At 42.0% G+C, this 20,259-nt stretch overlaps 8 protein-coding genes across 8 annotated transcripts; 6 read left to right on the top strand and 2 right to left on the bottom strand.

The window, feature by feature from the left end:
- Positions 1-200: 200 nt before the first annotated feature.
- BEWA_025580 (hypothetical protein) lies at positions 201-1,563 on the top strand (the record flags this gene model as incomplete). Its single annotated transcript, XM_004829318.1, has 4 exons — positions 201-231; positions 480-508; positions 540-662; positions 1,138-1,563. The coding sequence occupies 4 exons, from the start codon at positions 201-203 to the stop codon at positions 1,561-1,563; spliced, it is 609 nt and encodes a 202-aa protein (XP_004829375.1).
- Positions 1,564-2,134: 571 nt separating this feature from the next.
- On the top strand, positions 2,135-4,360 carry BEWA_025570 (hypothetical protein; the record flags this gene model as incomplete). Its single annotated transcript, XM_004829317.1, has 1 exon — positions 2,135-4,360. The coding sequence occupies one exon, from the start codon at positions 2,135-2,137 to the stop codon at positions 4,358-4,360; it is 2,226 nt and encodes a 741-aa protein (XP_004829374.1).
- Positions 4,361-5,845: 1,485 nt separating this feature from the next.
- On the top strand, positions 5,846-9,653 carry BEWA_025560 (glycerol kinase family member protein; the record flags this gene model as incomplete). The annotated part of the gene is made up of 5 exons (XM_004829316.1): positions 5,846-7,609; positions 7,840-8,151; positions 8,188-8,497; positions 8,537-8,625; positions 9,063-9,653. 5 exons carry the CDS (start codon positions 5,846-5,848, stop codon positions 9,651-9,653), a joined length of 3,066 nt encoding a protein of 1,021 aa, XP_004829373.1.
- A 315-nt stretch (positions 9,654-9,968) lies between these two features.
- On the bottom strand, positions 9,969-12,992 carry BEWA_025550 (hypothetical protein; the record flags this gene model as incomplete). The annotated part of the gene is made up of 4 exons (XM_004829315.1): positions 9,969-10,397; positions 11,535-11,660; positions 11,694-12,041; positions 12,075-12,992. 4 exons carry the CDS (start codon positions 12,990-12,992, stop codon positions 9,969-9,971), a joined length of 1,821 nt encoding a protein of 606 aa, XP_004829372.1.
- A 1,314-nt stretch (positions 12,993-14,306) lies between these two features.
- Positions 14,307-14,863, top strand: BEWA_025540 (signal peptide-containing protein; the record flags this gene model as incomplete). The annotated part of the gene is made up of 2 exons (XM_004829314.1): positions 14,307-14,699; positions 14,777-14,863. The coding sequence occupies 2 exons, from the start codon at positions 14,307-14,309 to the stop codon at positions 14,861-14,863; spliced, it is 480 nt and encodes a 159-aa protein (XP_004829371.1).
- Positions 14,864-15,701: 838 nt separating this feature from the next.
- BEWA_025530 (hypothetical protein) lies at positions 15,702-16,749 on the top strand (the record flags this gene model as incomplete). Its single annotated transcript, XM_004829313.1, has 1 exon — positions 15,702-16,749. The coding sequence occupies one exon, from the start codon at positions 15,702-15,704 to the stop codon at positions 16,317-16,319; it is 618 nt and encodes a 205-aa protein (XP_004829370.1). The 3' UTR covers positions 16,320-16,749.
- A 94-nt stretch (positions 16,750-16,843) lies between these two features.
- Positions 16,844-17,608, top strand: BEWA_025520 (hypothetical protein; the record flags this gene model as incomplete). Its single annotated transcript, XM_004829312.1, has 3 exons — positions 16,844-16,927; positions 17,166-17,292; positions 17,416-17,608. The coding sequence occupies exons 1-3, from the start codon at positions 16,849-16,851 to the stop codon at positions 17,606-17,608; spliced, it is 399 nt and encodes a 132-aa protein (XP_004829369.1). The 5' UTR covers positions 16,844-16,848.
- A 1,295-nt stretch (positions 17,609-18,903) lies between these two features.
- On the bottom strand, positions 18,904-20,259 carry BEWA_025510 (hypothetical protein; the record flags this gene model as incomplete). Its single annotated transcript, XM_004829311.1, has 1 exon — positions 18,904-20,259. The coding sequence occupies one exon, from the start codon at positions 20,257-20,259 to the stop codon at positions 18,904-18,906; it is 1,356 nt and encodes a 451-aa protein (XP_004829368.1).

Genomic DNA, 20,259 nt, shown 5'->3' with positions numbered 1-20,259 from the left:
ACCGGCATGATCGGCAGAATGGAGACTAGACGACATTATAGGCGGGAAAAGGAGTAGATCCGGGTGCCAGGAGGCCCAGTTTTCGCAGAATCCCGAGGGGCCCGACGCTACACACCGCCAGATGTCGTTTCTGCACATTTTAGACATTGGCGAGACATTTTCAATGAAGGACGGACAAAGGACCAGATTTTGCGATAAAAATGGACAAGAAACGGCAGTTTGAGCCCAGAGGTGAGTGAATGTGGACTTGGACTTCAAATGTGCAGCTTTGGTACGTTGGCGCCACAATTTCACGAACTTCATGCACATTTACCGTAGCTGAGGCCTAGTTTCATCATTTTTGCGGCCTTTGACGTGTTCATCCTCCTCCTGCTCTTGTGGAATCGCAACAAGATCTGCGACGTTCCTCTCGGTTCGTTTATTCTCCATGGTAGACGTACATTCCTCATGTAATAATGCGTTGCTATAACAACATTCAGACTTTTGGCTGTTTGGCGGCGTTTTACTGGTGAGTTAGTGCGCGGATTATAAATGTGTAGAGCATTCCTTCCTCGTTTGGAGCGTACCTGGCCAAGGGAATTTACGGATACAAGGCCGGACTCGTTACTGAAGTCTTACTCTTGGTCTCCAGCTTCTTTTGGATGGCCATTGGGACCATTGAGGTTAGTTGAGTGAATGAGTCGTCCGTAGCAAAGCGGAGGACTAGAGCGACTAACGGGAGCTCTGGCGACCTCTGGGAGCCTAGAAGAAGAGTTGGATTTCAGTACTACCAGAGGTAGTAATGACCTACCGACGTCGGAGACTAGGTAGTTACTGCGAGTATACGCGGTATAGGAGCATAGGCGACCTACGGGAGCCTGTGTATTCACAAGATTTTCACTATAGGAATAAGTTTCCAGGCAATATTCAGGGCTGCTGCTAGGTCCATAGACCATAGGAAAGGTTAAACGACTGTAGTAGTCTATAGAATAAGAATGGAATAGGTAGTTTGTCACTATGGAATGAGTGTAACGAATGGAATAGGGATACGAATTCATCCTCGGATGAATGAGTTACCATTAGGATATGCCAAGCATCGAGTTGTATAATGCAATAATCACAGGATAGGAGTTTCTAATGTTTGCTATCTGGATCTAGTACGGAGTAGATACTGGTAAGCAAGTAGGTAAATACTGCAATGAATCTAGATGCCAAAAGGGTCAATGCGGCTGCAATGGAGGTCAAACCTGTGAACCTGAAAAATGTACATCTAAAAACTGCCCATGCTGCAAAGAGTGGGAAGGTACTTATGCATCCTTGAATACGTTTACATCCCAAGGTTTAATGATAGTCTTGGCCTTTACTGGAGATGGTTATCTAAAGACTTACTCCAAGTATGAGCATGATAGGAGTAAATGGCCTACTAAAGACTATGGGTTCTGGAAGTCCTTAGGATACTGGACAGGAAGTGGAGTATCTGAAGCATGTAAGAGTGTCAAGTCCTCCTTTACCACTAATGTCAGATGTAAAGTTTTGGGTAAATCAGAGGCTCTACTCATTGTCTATGCAGATCAGGAATTTTAATGGGTGGTCATTAGGAGGCTCTTTGAAGAAGCTCATCCCTGGACATTCGTCCATGCATTAAGAGTTTAGTGGAGATTCTGATAGGAATACTACTGAGGATACCATTCTGGTTGACAACTTCTCCAATGATAAAGAGTTATGCTCATAGTGTTGACCAATACTTGTCTGATAAGGATAGAGATTCTTGGCCTACTTCATGTTATGGGTTTTGGAGTTCTTGGGGATATCGGTGTAAATGTGGTTGTCGTGGTCTTTACACTAGTCTTCCTAAACTGTTGACTTTTGATATGAGGAGTGAGTTGACTCATAAGGATGATCATTTGTTTATTTTAGTTACTTCTGACTTGCCCCCAGATGAATAGTTTGTTGATACGTAATGTAGTTTTTTGGTTATTTCTTGAATGGGACTATACAGCCACCAGGCATTAGACATTCTGACTGTGAGCTAGTTGTGAGGGAGGATGAATGTATGGTTGAGTAGGGAGTAAGGTACTAGTCTGCTCCCTTTGGTCGCATTGAGACTCTCATGGATCTCAGAGCTTTGAATGAGCATACTCTCTAATAATGGAGAATGAGCAAGGGTCCTAAGGAACTCAGGTTGGAGATAGGTAAAAAATGTGGTAAGGATGGGCCAAGATGTAGGTGCTCAGGTAATAAACCTGGTGACATTACTGCCAGTAAGGTTGAGAACAATGAAGATGCTGTTGGATTTCTTGCCCTTGTCCATGATCGCAAGGGGAAAACATTTAGGCTAAGTAGAGAACTAGATAATGATGAAAATATAGGTGATGTTAACCAATGTATACTGGGTGTTACTAAGGTATCTGTATATTATTGGGAAGAAGATAAGGAATGCAACACTCCACTTCTCCTCGAGGTTGTGAAGGGCAACCATAATAGTACGCAATACTACTACAGATATGATAAAGGTGAAGTGCAAAATCAAAACAATTCACAAACAATTTGGCAGTATAAACCTGAAAAGATGAAACTTCAGGTCATGCTTGATGATAGAAACTGTGGCAGAAATCATGCAGTTCCACTCAACATAAAGGATCTTGCAACAGGTACTCTTCCTGACGATATTCCCTCTACTTGTATGAAAAAAACCCGAAGGATAGAACTTGGTAGTTTACAACATCTTACCGGCAGTGAGTATGTTTATACAACTTATGAGGTGAAGGGCAGTGATACAAAGATATCCAGAGTAAAAGTGGGTGATCATAACATATCTGGTATTACAATCCCTCCGGGTGGAATGGATAAGGTTAGACTTTATTCCAACACAGGGATTTCCCAGGCACCTATTATGATTAACTTTAACACAAATAATAGAGAATCAAAGTGGTTTTATAGTACTAATTCTAATGGCACTCAATGGACAGAAGTTGGAAGTACCAGCAATTTCTATAGTGATGATGGTAAACCCACTGAAGCTCTTGCTAAAAAATTAGATGAATTTGCTTGTCAGTATCATAGTGGAGTAACTATCGATCTATCACATAGTACATCTACAGCTCAGAATAACTACTGTTGTAGCCAGCATAAGGATGATGCTAGAATTTCTGTTAGTTCTGTGCAAGTTTCTTGTCAAAGGCCTGATCACAACAAAGGTACTATTACAGCCTATAAACACTCTATTGATGGTAATGGGTTGAAGCTTGTTGGCATTAAGTTCTATCCCAGCGGAGATACTAAGAATAGGAAACATGTGAAATCCAGAAAACTATCACTACCTATTCCAGGTCCTGTAGATGTCTACGTATTTTACTGCACAGAAGATCCCATACTCGTATATGTTGACAGGAATAAATCTGGATCTCCAGGATGGTTTAGAAAGAGCACAAAAAATAATAAAAACCAATGGACAAAGTTCACGTTTTCTGGTATAACACCGACTAACATTACAGAATGTGGAAACTGGAACAAACTAGTGGGAGCAATAAAAAAACTTAAATGTGAAAATTTCAAAAAATGTCCTACAACCTCACTATTACGTGCTGAAACTAGTGGTGGAGTACAAGCTCAAATTCAAGATGAAGATGATATTGACTTGGGATCGTCTGAGGAAGAAGATACATATAAACAAGGCACCGATGCTCCTCCACCCTCTGGAAAGGATCCTCTTGGACCTAGAGGAAACCCTGGTATCAAATGTACTGAGAAGGGTGCTCAGGAAGAATATAAATCCAAACTCACATCTACTGGTATTAACAAAGGTGAAACTGGAGGAGTGCTTAGTAGTGACCTATGGAAAACTGTTGGTAAAGCGGTTGGTAAGACAGTCGATCTTGGACTAGATTTAGCCGATCAACTTGGATCTGTTGCCGTCCCCGCATCCGGACTAGCTGGAATATATGGATCATTTGTAGCTGAAGCACTTGGTAAAGTTGGTATAGAGGCTCTAAATACAGTTATTCAACAAGCTAAACCTGCTACTGCTCATCAATCTGAAGATGGTAGAGCACTAAGCTCTAATACTGATGATGCTGATAGTACTACTGGTAATAGAGAAGATGTTGATGGTTCTCAATCTTCTAGAACTACTCAACAACATGTTACCGAACCTGCTGCTACTGCTCCTAATTCTAGTCCTCCTGAACCTACTGCTGAAAATTTTGTTGGAGGTGCTACTCTTACTGCTGGTCTTGGTGTAATATTTGGATCATCCTCTGGTACTCTTGCTGGAGCTGGTGGTCTTACTGGACTTGGTTGGTGGGCATTTAAACGTTCTAAAGGAGATCCTTGGGTTAGACGTGGATATCCTATAGAGTTTTTAAAGAATGTACCATATTGAGTATGAATAGGTTCACTTGTGAACTTTTGTTCCCTAGGGAACATCATTCATCTACACTAACCATTCTGCTCACACCAGTTGATACATGAATGGAGTACTATATATGTTAGTGAAGACGTATGACAACTAGCAATGGTTGCGGTAATAGCATAATCTTCAAGACTGATAATAAACCCGGAAATGCCATGATAAACACTAATACATCAAGAAACGGACATTACGTTAGTGGTAAACATCACAATAAACGAGACAATGGATTTCCCTTTCCTTTGGTTGCACAAGTCCAATCCTCAGAAACTCTTCATACTCTGCGTCCTCCATACATTACCTCTTACTAATACCGAATTATACTCTTATACAGGTATCAATGTCTAGCACATGTCAAAGTACAAATCCCGCGATTTGGTGGACTAGTTTTGTCTCTATAACTATTTTTTGGTAGGTTTCATGCCTCAATATACACTCATTCTTCAGGTGTACAGTAGTTGGTTTTATCATCTGCTCGATTATCATAACAGTTGTTTGTTTTAGCCCCGCAGATACACATGTTTTTAAGGCCACAATGTTCATTCAAGATGGGAGGAATCCAGAGTTTTAAATGGCCAATCTTCACAATCGCAACGTAATTTCCGACACAAAATCTCAAAATTAAGAGTCCATGAAGGAATAAAGAGAGGAATGGTCAAGGAATAACAACTTTGAGAGACTGGGAATAAATACCAGTGCCTACTTGGCACAGCGCAGTACCTAACACTTTACACGTAGACAAAAGAACAAAAGAGTAGTATATTAACACATTTAACACCTTGTGAAGGACTTTAGTGGTCCTAGGGAGCACCCGATACACAGGCTGGAGGAGAAGGACGCCATTCATGGATTTTCTAGGAAAAATGGAGAAAATCAAAGTGATTGCGGCTATAGATCAGGGGACTCAGTCCACCAGGTGTATTTTCTACGATTCTAACATGAATACCCTGTCGAGTGCCTCTAAAACTCACAAACAGTACCATCCCAAATCCGGTTGGTGTGAACACGACCCTATGGAGATTATGGACTGCGTTTACTACACCATGAACGAAGCCATTCGACTTTTGCAAGAGAAGGTGAGTTAATGTGAATGAAGCGTAGCAGAATGAACCATGCGAACTACTAGAGAAGCTAGGAGGAGCGTTATGCTGTCGATGGCATAAGCCAGAGGCAGATTGAGCGAATGTAGTGAGTTTTGGCGACAAACTGGAGTTCAATGGAGACTAGCTGGGTGAAGAAAGTGTATAAATGGCAGTGATGGCGGCTCATTCCAGTCAACAATCCATACCGTACTACTAACGACCGTTTTGATACTCATTCATCTTGTTCTGTCTATACTCTCTCTGACGGTGAGCTGGTTGTGAGGGAGTCTATCTCTACTGTATGCTCCCTTTAGTCGCATTGAGACTACTCATGGATCTCATAGTCTTGAATGAACACACTCTCTGAATATGGAGGATGACTGGTGTGTTAAAGTTAGATATAAATCAACAATGTGGACAAAAGGAAGAAACATGTAGTTGCTCACCTCAGCCTCCTGGTATTACTACAAGTAAGGTGACTAGTATTGGTGGTGTCACCAACTTCACGAAATATACTCACAGTGTTCCAGGAGGAGGTACATTCACTCTCAGTGGACAGCTCAGTAATGGAGGAAAAATAGGATCGGGAAATAACATGGAATATGTGCAGAGCATAGCAGTATACTTTTGGAATGGCAATCCTAGTGATCCTATCCTTCTTGGAATCAAAAGGACCGGTGACAATGGTGACATCACAACCAGCTATTATGGCAAGAATAACCCTGGTAGTAACGACTGGAATGTTCCACTAGATGGTACGGATGAATTACAGGCACTTGATGATCAGAATTGCAAGCTTAATAATGCAGTTCCATTCGAAATACAGGGTTCTCAATCTGTCTCTCTCCCCAAAGAGTCTAAATCTTCTTGCATAGGGACAAAAACGACAAAATCTACACGATCACCTATTCCTCCTCCAGGAAGTGACTACATTGTTAAGGAATACAAAGTTCATACTCCTAGTGCTCTTGACAATGGTACCAAGATTTCCAGGGTGACTTTAAATGGCAGACCTATAAATATTTCTCTTACCAGAGAGTACCTTTCAACCGAGATCAGATTATACTCTTCACCTGTTAATCCCAAAGTGCCCATTATGTTTGAACTCAAGCCAAATACTGGAAATTCTAAATGGTTCTATAGTAAAGATTCAAGTGGTACTAGCTGGCAAGAAGATGCTGGAAATAATTTCTATAGTGATAATCAACTCACTGAAGCTCTTGCCAAAAAATTGGATGAATTCACTTGCCGATACCATAATGGAGTGACAGTTGATTTATCCCATGATAGATCTACATCGTCGGATCATACATATTGTTGTGATGAGCATGCAGGTGAGAAGGGTAAGGGTGGTGGAAAAGTCAGAGTTGATCAAGTGACAGTTTCTTGTGAGCATCCAAAACCAATCTCCATTCCATATCACAAACATGTAATTACTGGTGGATGTAGCATTTCCGGAATTAAGTACAATGAAGGTGGAAATGGCCGAGTTAGGATGATAAAAAAGCTAGGCGATAAAGCATTTCCCATCCCTGGTTCACCTACTGTTCATGCATTCTACTGTGGAGAAGTTCCAAAATTGATATATCTTGAAGGTGGAACTGAGGAAGTTAAGGCTAAATGGTTTAAGAATAGTGGTACCTCAAGTGGAAATAATGAAGACTGGACAGAAGCACAGGGTCTCCAAGACATAAAACCGGGGGAATTAGGTAGTACTATAAACTGTGACCAATATAATGATCTTGTGAAGGCAATAACAGAGGCTAAATGTCAAAGCTATCAAGAATGTAATTACACCCCTAAACCCTCACTTCGACCAGGTACTGATGGTGATCCTGGACTTAGAGGACCTACTCTTGGTCAACCTGAAAGAGACACTGATAACGAAGCTGGTGATACTGAACTTGAAGATCAACCTGAAGCTGTTGGTGGAGCTACTGGAGGAGGCTCTGGTGAAGACACTGGTCCTGATGCTAGAGGTAGTGAAGCTGGAGGTGATCATGCTTCTCCTAAAGCTACTACTTCGGATGATACTTCTGCTGTATTTCCTGAAGAACCTACTGCTTCTACTCAAAAAGACTCTTCTGGAAACTCTTTTTGGGAATCTTATGACAAAATTATCCCTACTGTTTTGACTGGAGTTGGTCTTTGTCTTATCACTTACTATGCAGATCAAATATCATACTGACATCCGCACATTATGAATCCTTTCCTCCAAAATAATACGGAATTCAACTAAAATAGTCCCAAGTTTGTTGCAAAATCTGCGTTATCCTACACTTCATTCTGTTACCTGCTTCAGGTGGTGACTCCTAGCCCATACTGGGTTCTCTACTACTTTACATTTTCATAAATTTATACGACATTTAGGTTCCAAACTACGAGTTGGTTGGACTTGGTATAACTAACCAGAGGGAAACCATCATTGCCTGGGACGCCAAGACAGGAAAGCCCCTTTACAATGCCATTGTCTGGTTGGATATCCGCGCCAAAGAGGAGGCTGATGAAATAATCAGCACTTATGGATCTGACAAACACTTTTACCAAAAAACTGGTCTTTTGGTGAGCACATACTTTTCAGCTCTAAAACTAAAGTGGATGTCAAATAACTTGGATTGGTTTGACAAGGCTGTTAAGGAGGAAACAGTGCGATTCGGAACGATTGATACTTGGCTCATTTACGTGAGTTTTATCGTTCTTCATACATATGACATTTAGAACTTGACCGGAGAATACGTTACTGATATTACAAATGCGTCTAGAACATTTTTGATGGACATTAACAAGGAGAGATGGAGCACTGAAATGCTCGGACTCTTTGGACTAAAAATGAACTTGTTACCAAAGATTTTGCCAAACTGCACAGTTTTTGGTGTGATAAACAATGAAAAAGTACCACTCTACAAAGGCATTGAGATCACAGGTTGTGCCGGTGATCAGCAAGCTGCATGCGTTGGACAAGGTCTCTTCGAGCCATGCAGTACAAAGTGCACGTTTGGTACAGGAGCATTTATCTTGACAAATACAGGTTTTATTATTTTCACACACAAATACAATGCATTTACAGGAACAAAGAGAGTTATTTCTACTGGAGGACTCTTGTGCACTCCTTGCTACAAACTTGGCCCAAGCTCTCCAACTATATATGCACTTGAGGTAGGTTGTTAGGTATGGATTTCATTGGGTGAATGGTTTAAAAGAGTGACTTATTTTGCATAATAGACGATAAGGGGAATGTAGAAGTATTTGGTGCGGCAGTGGTGGAGAGATTATTAAGGAATGGAGGACTATTTCCTATAAGGATTTCTTAAAGAAGTTAAATAGTGGAGCGAACGATATAAATGCCGATACTGAATAACTCTTGGTACCTTCTAGTTAAAAGCTCATGCAAGACTACTGTATAGTGAGTCTCCATAGGGTTTTCCTATGACAAGTGGGCGTACCATCCTCTGTAGGAATATTCTTGCAATAGTGTAGCATAAATCTGCTAGCAGGCAGACTCAAATTGACAAGTATGGAACATACCACTGACTATTATGCAATAATGACCACTCTTAGATATCCAATCAAAAGAGACACTAAATCATTTTTAGGGATCGATTGCAATTGCCGGAGCTGGAATTTCATGGCTCAAGTCCATGGGAATGATTCAGGACCCTGCGGAGATTTCGGACATTTTAAAAGAGTTCAAGTCGTCCGGAGGTGTTGTGTTTGCTCCAGCATTTTCTGGTTTATTTGCACCTCGTTGGAGGTCAGACGCTCGTGGTTGCATCATGGGTATGACTCAGCACACACAACGCGGTCATATCGTCAGAGCGTATTGTGAAAGTATTGGTTTGCAACTGTTTGAAATTATCCAGACGTTCCTGGTGGATATGGAGATTCAAAATCTACCGTACATTTGTGTTGACGGAGGTCTCGCAAAGAACCCCGAACTGTTGCAATTAATTTGTGACATTGTCAGGGTACCACTTGAAAAACCGACAACTACTGAAGTTACCTGTTATGGCGCCGCAATTCTTGCCGGTTTACAAGTTGGACTCTGGGAATCCCTCGAGGAGGTAAAGAAACTTACAAAGGGACGCGATCAAACCTGGAAGCCAGATTTGGACCCAGAGGAGCGTCAAAAGATCATCAGCTACTGGAATCTCGGTATCGAAAGATCACTATTGTGGCAAATTTAGACACAATATTCACTAGCAATGCTTATAATCATGTAAAATACTATACATTAAATCATACCCTGGTTTCTGGGAGTTGCTGCTGCGGATTGTGGATAGACATCATTGTAAACATTTCCTTGTCTGTTGGCATTCTCTTGTCTATGGACATTGTAGGTACTCTGCATGTTGCCATTTTCCTGGGGATTGTAAACATTGGAGCCTTGGCCATAGACCCCCTGGTTGGTGGCATGCACATCTTCTTGACGGAAGGATACGTGTCCCTCTTGATTAAAATTGTTGCCTTGTCTGTGCGTTTCTATATGATGGAAAAATTACTCACCTATAGACTGCAAAGGTTTCACTATTTGTTGCTCTATTGAGAATGTCCTGGCATTCTTGTCTAAAGGCTTCATCCACAGTTTCCAAATTCACTTGGTTGACATTGACAACTCGCAAGTTTTCCTTGGTGTCCTTTGAATAATCTTTAAAATTCAAGTGATCATGAATCACAAAATATGGTCGATGAACTGGCACATCAACGTATTCTACATTTTCTTGTTTAATCACTGGATGAACACGCTTCATTACTGGTACTGCAACCGGTATATCTCGGTACTTTGGCACAATATATGGCTGGTCCACGTATTCAACCTTGGGGACATTATAAGGGACAGGTACATCGATAACTTTTGGCACCTGGCGCAATAGTTCCACGGTTTCAATCTTTGGTACGAATTTCACCTTTTCTACCGGAACATCCCGATGCTGTAAATTTTTGTAGAGTGAAAGTATGAAGTAATGGTAACATGCAGTGGTTTTGTGAAGTGGTGAGTTGTAATTTTCAAAATTGCCAAGAGATCCTTTTGGTTTACTTTCTAAGTCTATAGTGGAGGGTGGAAAGAGTATCCATAAGGCGTCACTATTAAGATGGAGTAGTAGAAGGATTATGACTATTCAACAAGGGGCCATAATACGACAAGGATCTTGTGACCTCCAAAGCCGAGAGTCCCCGTTACTACAGTACCTCCAAGTGCCTGTCCAAGGTAACTCAACAAAGAACTTCCAGATCCTCCATAGGCTTCCTCAAGTAGTCTTCTGATCTTATTATAGTCAGAATCTCCAAGTGTTCCGCTTCCAGGCACCTCTCCCCATTCATTGCCATTTGTAGACTTTCTGACATACCAGTTATGCTTGCTTCCTGAAGAGATGTGAATGAGAAGAGAATTTCCATTAGTCTTTGGATAAGAATATACTGTTGCCTTATCAACACTAGAAGAAACACTTATTCCTCTCTGAGTTTCTCCTTTACAGGTAAACTTGCCAATCTTACCACCAGTTGCAGTGTAAGTAGATCTAGTAGCATTGCATTCATCTGCATCTGAAGAACTCGTGGAAATGCTAGTATTACAACCCGGACAGGTATATCCTTCCTCATCTTCTTGAAATATCTCAATGACATGTGCTCTATTCAGTTGGCAGTTTTGATAGTCAAGTCTTTTCAGGAGAAGGCCATCATACCGTATAGTTATGTTCATCCATTTACTATCACCCTTAGCAAAATAGTAACCGTCATTTCCCTTTCCTAGTTGAAGAACCAGGGGTTTAGTATGCTGAGGATCTCCATTCCAGTAGTATACCGTTGCAATATAACAATCCGCTAAGCCTGGTTCAAATCCATTCTGAAGTACCCTATTTTTCTTAACCCATGCAATTTTATGTCCATATTTTGAAACATACTCTCAAGGTAACCCCTTTACCACTAGAGTCATTGTAGGAAAAGGTTCCACTCTTAGGATCATAAGTTACTCCAGCATCCTTCCCAGGGTATTTACCAATGTCTATATCCACTGTTTCTGTGACCATAACCCCTCCACAATCATCACACCTAGCTTGTAAACTCACCTCTATAACTGGAATAATTCGTTCCTGCTCAACAATTTTCTTGACGGGTTTTACAACGTGCTTTACAACTTCCTTGGGCACCTCTACAACCTCCACCTTTTCGACGTGCTTGACTACTTCCTCCACCTATTGATGATATGGCATTGCATGGAAACGAACCTCTTCAACTTCTTCATACCGATCGACAAACTTGACAACGGGCACCTCGACATACTTGGGCACCACCTTTACCTGGACCTTGGGGACATACTTTGTCCTTTCTTGCACCTCAATCTTTGGCACAGACTTTACAACTTCATGATACTCTGGAACCTCTACAATCTTGTCGGTATAGTGAATCTGTGGAACCTCTACAATTTTATCCACAACCTTGGTGTATGGTTTCTTGACAATATTTTCAATCTCCTGAATCTCCCTCTTGGGTACAAATGTATCCACGTGGTGAACCACAGGGACCTCTATTCTCTTTTCTACAATCTCCACTGGTCTGTACCTTGGCACGCAAATCTGCGCATTTTAATGAGTACATTAAAAACCTACAGTGTCAAAGCCTTCTTGAACAAAGGTAGTTTCCGACTTGCCGCTAGATTTAACTGCTCTTGAATAGTCCTTTACTGACGGCGAGGTGATAATGGGCTGCTTGTTCTCCTCCACCTTGACGCCATTTGCGGGCATGGGTATTGTCATACCGCTGATGGAAATTGGTGATCCATTGGTCATAGTAATGCCCTGCACGGGCAATACATTAAAGGCAGGCATGGCATTAAGTCCAGAAACTGGCGCTGGTGAATGCACATTATAGGAACCCTCTACGGTAACTCCTTCAGTGTATCCACCATTTAAATCCAAAGTATGCACCGATCTCGTTGATTTTGGTGTATTTACAATCGGTGTAGTCGTTGTCATTTGAATTGGAGTATTCACAACTCCCATGCCATTTACGGCAACATTTGGCTGAGAGGCGGGTGGAGCAACAGAAAATGTTACGCGGCCTCCCTGCATGTTTGCAGAGTTTATATTCGCTCCTAGTTGGGAATCTGCGCCATTCAACAGAGTCCTTGGAACCTGGCTAGGTCTCGGCGTTCCGCTATACACCATTGCATCAGAGCCTCCAAAGTATCCTCCAGTAATTACCTTTCTAGTAAAGGACACCGAGCCTCCCTCGGTCGCTCCATTCTTTGCCATTCCACCTTCCATTGCTCTATCGACAACCTTTCCGTCGTTCAAAATGGAAACCGTCGGCACTTCTTCATCGGTAGACAGTGAGATGGACATTCTGGGAACGTCGTAGACCGAGTAGTCTTGGTCGCTATCTAGGCTGTTGCTCTTGCTATAGTCCCCAAATTCCTGGATCGATGCGGCGGCAGTTGGACATTCGTAAAACGAAAAGTCATTCTTTTCAGAATTCGTCGTCTTGTTCACTTCCGGGTTGTACTCTTGATACACAGAATAGTCCATGTTACTTCATTTGCAATCTAAATGTTGAACGTGCAAGTTAAAAATGAGATCCGAGAAACAAACGAGAGCCAAATCGCCATGGAAGCAAATCTACAACAAGGAAGGCAATGGGTGCACATTTACTCTGGGCCCGGTGCGACCATTTTCCTTCAAATTTATCCTCCTTTTACTTCCTCAACTTGTTCATAATACACCAATCCATGGCTTTTTGGCCAAAAATGTGAACTTGGCATGTAAATGTGACTGCGAGTCAGTGTGTAAAAACAAAGCCATGCTAGCCGCCAGTTTAGCTCACAATACCCCTGAAAATGCACACACATGTCATGAAATAAAATGTAAAGGTCATCAAAACGCGTAAAGAGACAGAAATCGCCCAGAAATGGGCCCGAGAGACCTCCGCTTACGTGACCCTATCCGAACCTTTATTTAGCATAAACGAAGAGAATTACGATGATAAAGATAATGTGTACTAGTTATAGCGAGATAAATGGGCAGCAAACGTGGAATCTCAGGGAAAGGTCCAAAGGTGCGCCAATATCCCAAACTTTCCTCCGGATAGCTCCACTCATTATACAGATGAGAGTTTACAGGTCTATACCTTCTATCGTCCATAATAATGTGTGTTTTGACTCATCGTAACACATTCTAGGTACCTCTCTGTCATCTTCGATCCTGACGGATCTTAAGTTGTACTATGGACGCCATTCATTGGTCATTTAAGCTCATTCTGTTCGCTCACGCTCCTACAGTGGCGTATAGTCGCCATTGCTCTGTATGGCTCTAGAGCGGTGATTCCACAGTCTGGGAGCTACGGAATCATGCCTCTCCTTTACCAGGAAGACCATAGAGGATGCAGAACTACTCTTTTGTTCACAAGTTGAGAATTGAGGGGTACGTAGAAGGAAAAGGTTAGTGTGTAGAAATTTCTTCGCAGCCCCCCACCCGCGCCTCTCACTTTGTGTTTCCATTTTCTCTAGGCTTGGAATTTGCAAATTTGACGCAGATTCCGGTAGGACAGACGTGTTTTAGGTTCGACATGTGCATTTAAGACCAAAGTCTACGAGCCATCGCTTTATTTCCATCAGTCTGTGGACTTTAAGAGTTTGTAGATTTTCCGGGAATTTATCCTCCTTGCATCTGGGGAAGAGGATTTTATTCGCAAAAGTTTAACGGTAGGCTCGAGAAGATCCGGAATAGTTGGGGAATTTTCCGCATTTCACTGGATTCCTGACGCTATCGGCTGTTTTCTGCAGACATTTTTGTTACATCATTCTCACAAGCGTTTTGTTCGATAAAATCTCCCTGCATAAGAAAATGTTTTGGCTGAACATCGTTCTGGGCGTTGCTGTTGCTTCTTGCTCCTTGGCTAGCCATGATAAGACAACCAGTGAACACGTTCCTGAGGGAGCTGCCAAGGGCTACAGCGCTATATACAAGAGAAAGCACAATGTAGATAAAAGAACTGCTCTAGGAACGGCAAAGGAGGTCTTGACACTCGATTCGAGCACTCACAAGAATTCGGATCTCGCTAATGGTCGCTATTCCACCGATGCTTTCAATGTATACTACCCACCAACCTACAAGGGTGAAGATAATGAGCATTTATTGCTGGGCAATGTCACAAACGGTCTCTCAGACCCAGCGGTGGATGTACTACCAGGAGCACTGACACAAGTTTTGGGGGCCGTCTACGGATATCTCTCGGAGGTAAGTTTAGCTATTCTTGCAAAATATTTGTGTACAACGAACCAACCGCGATGTCTAATGCATGAGTACGAATCTAGGAGAAAGTAGGAATGGTGGGCCAGTGGCTCCAGGAAGAAGCGCTATACACAGTGCACACGCTAGAATGGAGTTTTTATGAATTATAAACATAGAAAATATTACGATGCACTCTTAAAGGCGGGGAATCTTCACCGTTCTGACATATGAAGGCACTTTTTTGGATGCATCATACTCCACGTAGGAAGTTTCTCGGCACATTTGCTATTTGCGCAGCTATTGGTACTGCAACTTTTGAACACTATCTACAGTGATATTAATGGAAAATATGGGTAGGAAGAATCTCGTGGAAGGTTGTGGAATCACGCCGAAAATGGAGGTATGCACAACCGGGAGAGGGTGCTTTCGGATCTTTCGAAAATAACGAGGCTTATTCAGACCTTCTATTGTTTATTTGGCGTAAAATAAATGTTATTGGTGAAGTGTTTAGGATGTGAGCTGATATAGGCGAATTCTTGAAACAAGGACTGATGGAGGATAACGAATGGTCACTGAGGGTTGCAGAGACAATTGTGCAGAGTTACATCGCAAGTTTAGAGCTACTTTCACGGCATATTTTTGGAGCCCCTTTGTGCTCCGTTTTACGCACTTGGTTACATAATTTTGCGCTTCATTTGCCCTTGCTCTTCTTGGATGGGGACTGCATGAATGAACGAGAACCTCCAGGCTGCACTCAAATCACTTTTTATTTATCCTATCCACACGTATTCTCCAAACCATCTCTACCAACTCTATAACCAACTTCTTCCTAGTTCAATATAGAAGATGAAAGTCACTACCGCAGCTTATACACTCTACACACTTTTTGCTTTGCGCCATGGCCATTGTGCAGGTGAGTCCGAGCTCGAGGGAAATCTTCAAGGGTCTCGGGGTCATCCTGGAGCGGTCCTTGACCTCGTAAACCCAGATTCCTAAAACACCATCGATATGAAGATCGATGGTGTTTTAGAAAAGCTTGTTTTCCCCGACGATAATGCTGTTTCAAAGCTTGTTGGCGGGGGATTGGATGTACTTGATCTCCAACCGGATGAATTTGTTAAGGCATACTCCAAGGGAGGTGAACCGGGGGTTGTTTTGGTTGGACTCAAGACCAGCTCAAACAAGTTCCAAAAGTGTTTTGAGCTTGAAAATGGAGCATGGGTAAGTTCCTGCAGCTTTGATGGTAGCCTCAAAAAGTTGAAGGAAGCTGCAAAGGAGCAACTTTCATTCGCTATCCAGTTGGAGGATAAGCAGGGCAATGCCAACTGCTCTGTAACTGAGGTCATGATTGCCAACCTTCAAACTCGTTTCTTTTCCCCTCAGTGTGGATTCTATGCTACTGAAGTTAAGGATGGTGAGAATTCTGTTTGGAAGGCTGAAGCTGGTCAAAAGTGTGGATTCGTCCATTTGTTTTCAAGGGGTGACAGCACCCTACTCACAATGGGTATATTAGGTTCTAGCAACGCTGAGCATCATTGCTATGAAAAGGTTGGTGGAGAATGGAAGGAGATTGGCTTGAATGAATTTCGCCAGAGATCATTGGAAATGGACAGAGCTGTTCAGTAAATGTAATGTAATTGTTTAAAAATGTGGACGGGGACAAAGTTCTCCCGAAGGCTGTAAAATATTTTAAGTGAACATGTAGGATCAATTTTATTTCCAAAGTTGGAAAACAAGTTTGCAGTTTTGGAGTTCTTTTCCCATTTTAATACAGGATTTACACTCGCTACATGTTCCGTGGTGAGATCATTATTTGCTCCGTTACTCTGCCTTGCAGGCGCTAGGAATATAAGGAGTTTCTACAGGTTCTCTAGTACTCGTCAGGCTCATGCATTAACCTCGTGGGTTGTTATGAATCATCGTGCCTAAAGGGTCTGTTGATGTCACATTAATGCCTTAGGGTTTTGCCGCTTGGAGGGTGTCTTTAAATACGTTTTTCGAGAATGTGGACAAGAATCTCGCAGAATCTAGCAGTCTTCCCATGTTAGACTTAGGGGATGTGCTTTTTTAACTCTTTAATTCTTTACACGTACATGTCTGTTGGGTCAGGAATAGTGTGGTCTCGCGCCTACCTCTTCACTTTCTTTTTTCCTCAATGCTGAACCTACTACCGTTGCGCGGTCCAGCTCACTCGCTGCTCTACGGCAAGACTGGACTCCAGAGGATCAAAATCGGTGAGTTTATGCTCTGATGTTCTATAGCTCACCTCCTACTCTTCAATTTCACTTTATCCACGACTCATCCACATTTTAATGTTAAAAACTGTGGATTGTTTGTGTTATTCATCATTTTTGACCGCGTGACCGGCCGTTGTGGCGTGGCAAAGTCCGTATGCCTCTCTGCGCGTCATGCACCGGTTAACATCCTTAAATCTCTCATCTACTTGACAATTTTAGTTACAAAAACGTATAGGAAAGTGTGGAAACAGCATCGAGATCGACAAGAGCTCAATCGATGAGATCTACAGCCACTCGAGGAACGACGTTGTTCTCCACAACGACTTTGTCCCTCTAAAGCACAAGAACTTTATGGAATACAAGTGAGTTTATATGTCCAGTTTGAGGCTCTAAGTCCTCCTCTATTTCCCTCTTCACTCTCTTCCTTGTGCCCATATTCATTCTCCCTTTACATCCATCTCTTCTTCATTCTATAAATTCTGTAGGCTCGTGGCATACCACCTCATTGAGGCGTACGAGAACCCGGAAAAGGCCTTTAAAACGACGCTTGCTGGCATGTCATTTTTTGACAAGCTCTCGCACTTGTACTCGAACAAAAAGAGGATTGTGGAGCTCCATACTGCCATCGATACGACAAAACACGCGCCAACCTTCCCTATTCAGGGAAAGAATGTCTAAGTTTTGTTAAATTTAATTGTACATGTGGTAGGTTTACTTTGCATATCTGCAGGTTTACTCGGGGCTTTATACAAAGATGGAGAAGTTGCCCGTTTAATATGGGTGAAGATCTTGGAATCTGGACTAGTTAGGCTTCTGATAGAGGATGGCTCTGCCTACTACTATGCATGCACAACTTTCTGGTCATGTCTACTCCACTATGGACTCGGTGGAAGTTGGTGATTGGATAGACGAACTAATTTCTACTGACGTGAGTGTTGATTGTACTACTGAGGACTGCTTTGATAGTCACTCATCTTGTTCTGTGGATAGTCTCTCTGACTGTGAGCTGGTTGTGAGGGAGGATGGATGTATGGATGAGGAGGTACGGCTAGATGGAGGAAGTACTATTGGATGATGGGTATGGTTCCTGTGGAAGGACAATTACTCTCATCAGCTCTATTCTCTTACTCATACTATAGACGGATGTGAATCGCAATTTGGTCTTGAAGGATCCAAGGTTAATGTAGTTTCTGAGGTCATGGCTCCCTTCCTCATTTACTTCAGGAGGTCTAAGCCTACTACTACTTCGAAGACTAGGAGCTAGGAGAATGTCACCTGCTATTACTAAGGCTGATGAACAAGTTGCTAACCCATCTACTGTTCCTTGTTCCCGTTGTTCTTGTAGTGCTAGGTGCTTATGGTGTCTATGCTGGAGTTTCTAATGGCTCTTCTCAAAACTCTACTATTTACATCTGCCTTGGAGTTACTGCTATTCTAACTGGTACTGGAATTCTCGCTGTATTTGGACGGAAACTCTACAAACGTTATTATAGAGACCCTCTTGTACGCCTTATCTAATGATCCTAATGATACTCATGAAGACTCTATGGAGATCCCTGGGTTAGGCAGATTTAGGAGTCTATGGACTCTCCAATATGGAGACTAGGGAATGAGTACTGAGTGGTTGGTCTAATGGATAAGTACTACAATGGATACTTGGATTAGCAAGAATTAAGGTTAAAGACTCTAAAAGGTAATACTGAAGAAAGTAAAAGTCTGCATAAGTCATAGCATTCCAGTATACCAACAAGAGAATAGTCTAGAGAGGGGAGTCTCTACCACCTACCAAGGGTAGGAGTATACTGCATTATATCCGTAGGGAGGGCATCCATCCACAGGATGAATGAGTGATATTTAAATTATCATTACATTGTAAAATAGTTCCGCCATTATTAACTAGGCTGAGGAGTAGGATCAGGAGACTCTTTGGCCTACGATCATTATCCTCCCCAATATCAATCCATAGAAACTCATCAGATCTGCCGAACCCAAGGGTCAGAGTAATTTTGGTAGGCCTTATAAAGTTTCCATGATGCAAAAGTAGTTATACAGGAAGCTGTAAAAACGCCGACAAAAGCTCCAAGAATATTCTCTATACCCCAAGGAAAAGCGTCATGAACTTGAACTTGAAGAGCAAGAGGCTGATCAACAGCAGTAGTTTCTCTACTATCAGCAGTTTCAGATTCTTCTTGATGTTGAGTTTGGGCAGGTTCAGCAACTTCACTATTACTAACAACATGAGATTTAAGAGGAGCAGAAACAGGAGGAGGATCAGAAGGTTGAAGAACAGCAGCTTTAGGCTTTTGAGTACATTCTTCCAATTTGTCACATCCAAGTTTGGTTAGTTCCGTCACAAGTTCTTTAAAGTTGCCATTATCCTTACAGTCAATCTTCCCTAAATCTCCTGGTGTTATGTTATTGAGACCCTTTACTTGTGTCCACTCTTCATTGCCATTACTATTACCATTACCTTTCTGGAACCAACCGGTAACATTAGACTTTGTCCCAGTTGAATCTACATATATGAAAACTGGAACATAATCCGACGAGTAAAATGCATAAACTGCGACTTTTACTGATTGTTTGGTAGGCAATTTAAGGTCAGTAACGGCTATTCTCTTCCTGGGAGTATTAACACCATAATACTTGATAGCTGCTAATTGAACTCCACTACCAGAAGTAAATTCATGTTTGAAGAATGGAGCAGAGCCATTATGTGTCGAACAGGAAACTTTATTGCTAGTAACGGAAACCCTCTTTTCACTAACGTGCTTGTAACAGCAGTACGAGTGTCCAGGCTTAGCATGAGTATTGGTAAGATCTATGGTAACTGCGTTGTTACGTTTGCAGTTAAGGTCGTCAAGTTTCTCCCTGAGGGTATTATCATCTAGTTGTTGAGGTTTTGACCTTCCGTTGATTGGATACCATTTAGGAGTGCCACTGCTCTTGGTATAATACTTAGTTTCATTCTTAGGATGGCCCTTCTTTACCACTTCAACTATGAGAACATTCCCAGGTTTCTTGTCAGGACCCACTTCGTGCTTCCAGTAATAAGCAGAAACGGAGGTTACCTTTTCTACACCTTTAAGTCCAGAAGTATTTATTTTTTTACCACTATCATCTAGTACTTCCTTTAGTGTGAATTGTCCTCCATTAGAAACGCTGTCCACGTGAGTGTACTTGAGGAAATCAGATCCAAGAGGGTAATTAGATTTTGTGACTTTAATTTTCCTACGAGTGGCAGAATCATAATAAGTAGCAGTATTATTAGTATCTCCATTTACCTTTTTGTTTTGTGATAGATTAATGATTACTCTTTTACTAGCCAT

The sequence above is a fragment of the Theileria equi genome, chromosome 1, assembly GCF_000342415.1.
Source record: "Theileria equi strain WA chromosome 1, complete sequence".
NCBI lineage: Eukaryota > Apicomplexa > Aconoidasida > Piroplasmida > Theileriidae > Theileria > Theileria equi.
Note: the sequence above shows the minus strand (reverse complement) of the source record. Positions and strands in the feature narration are given on the sequence as shown.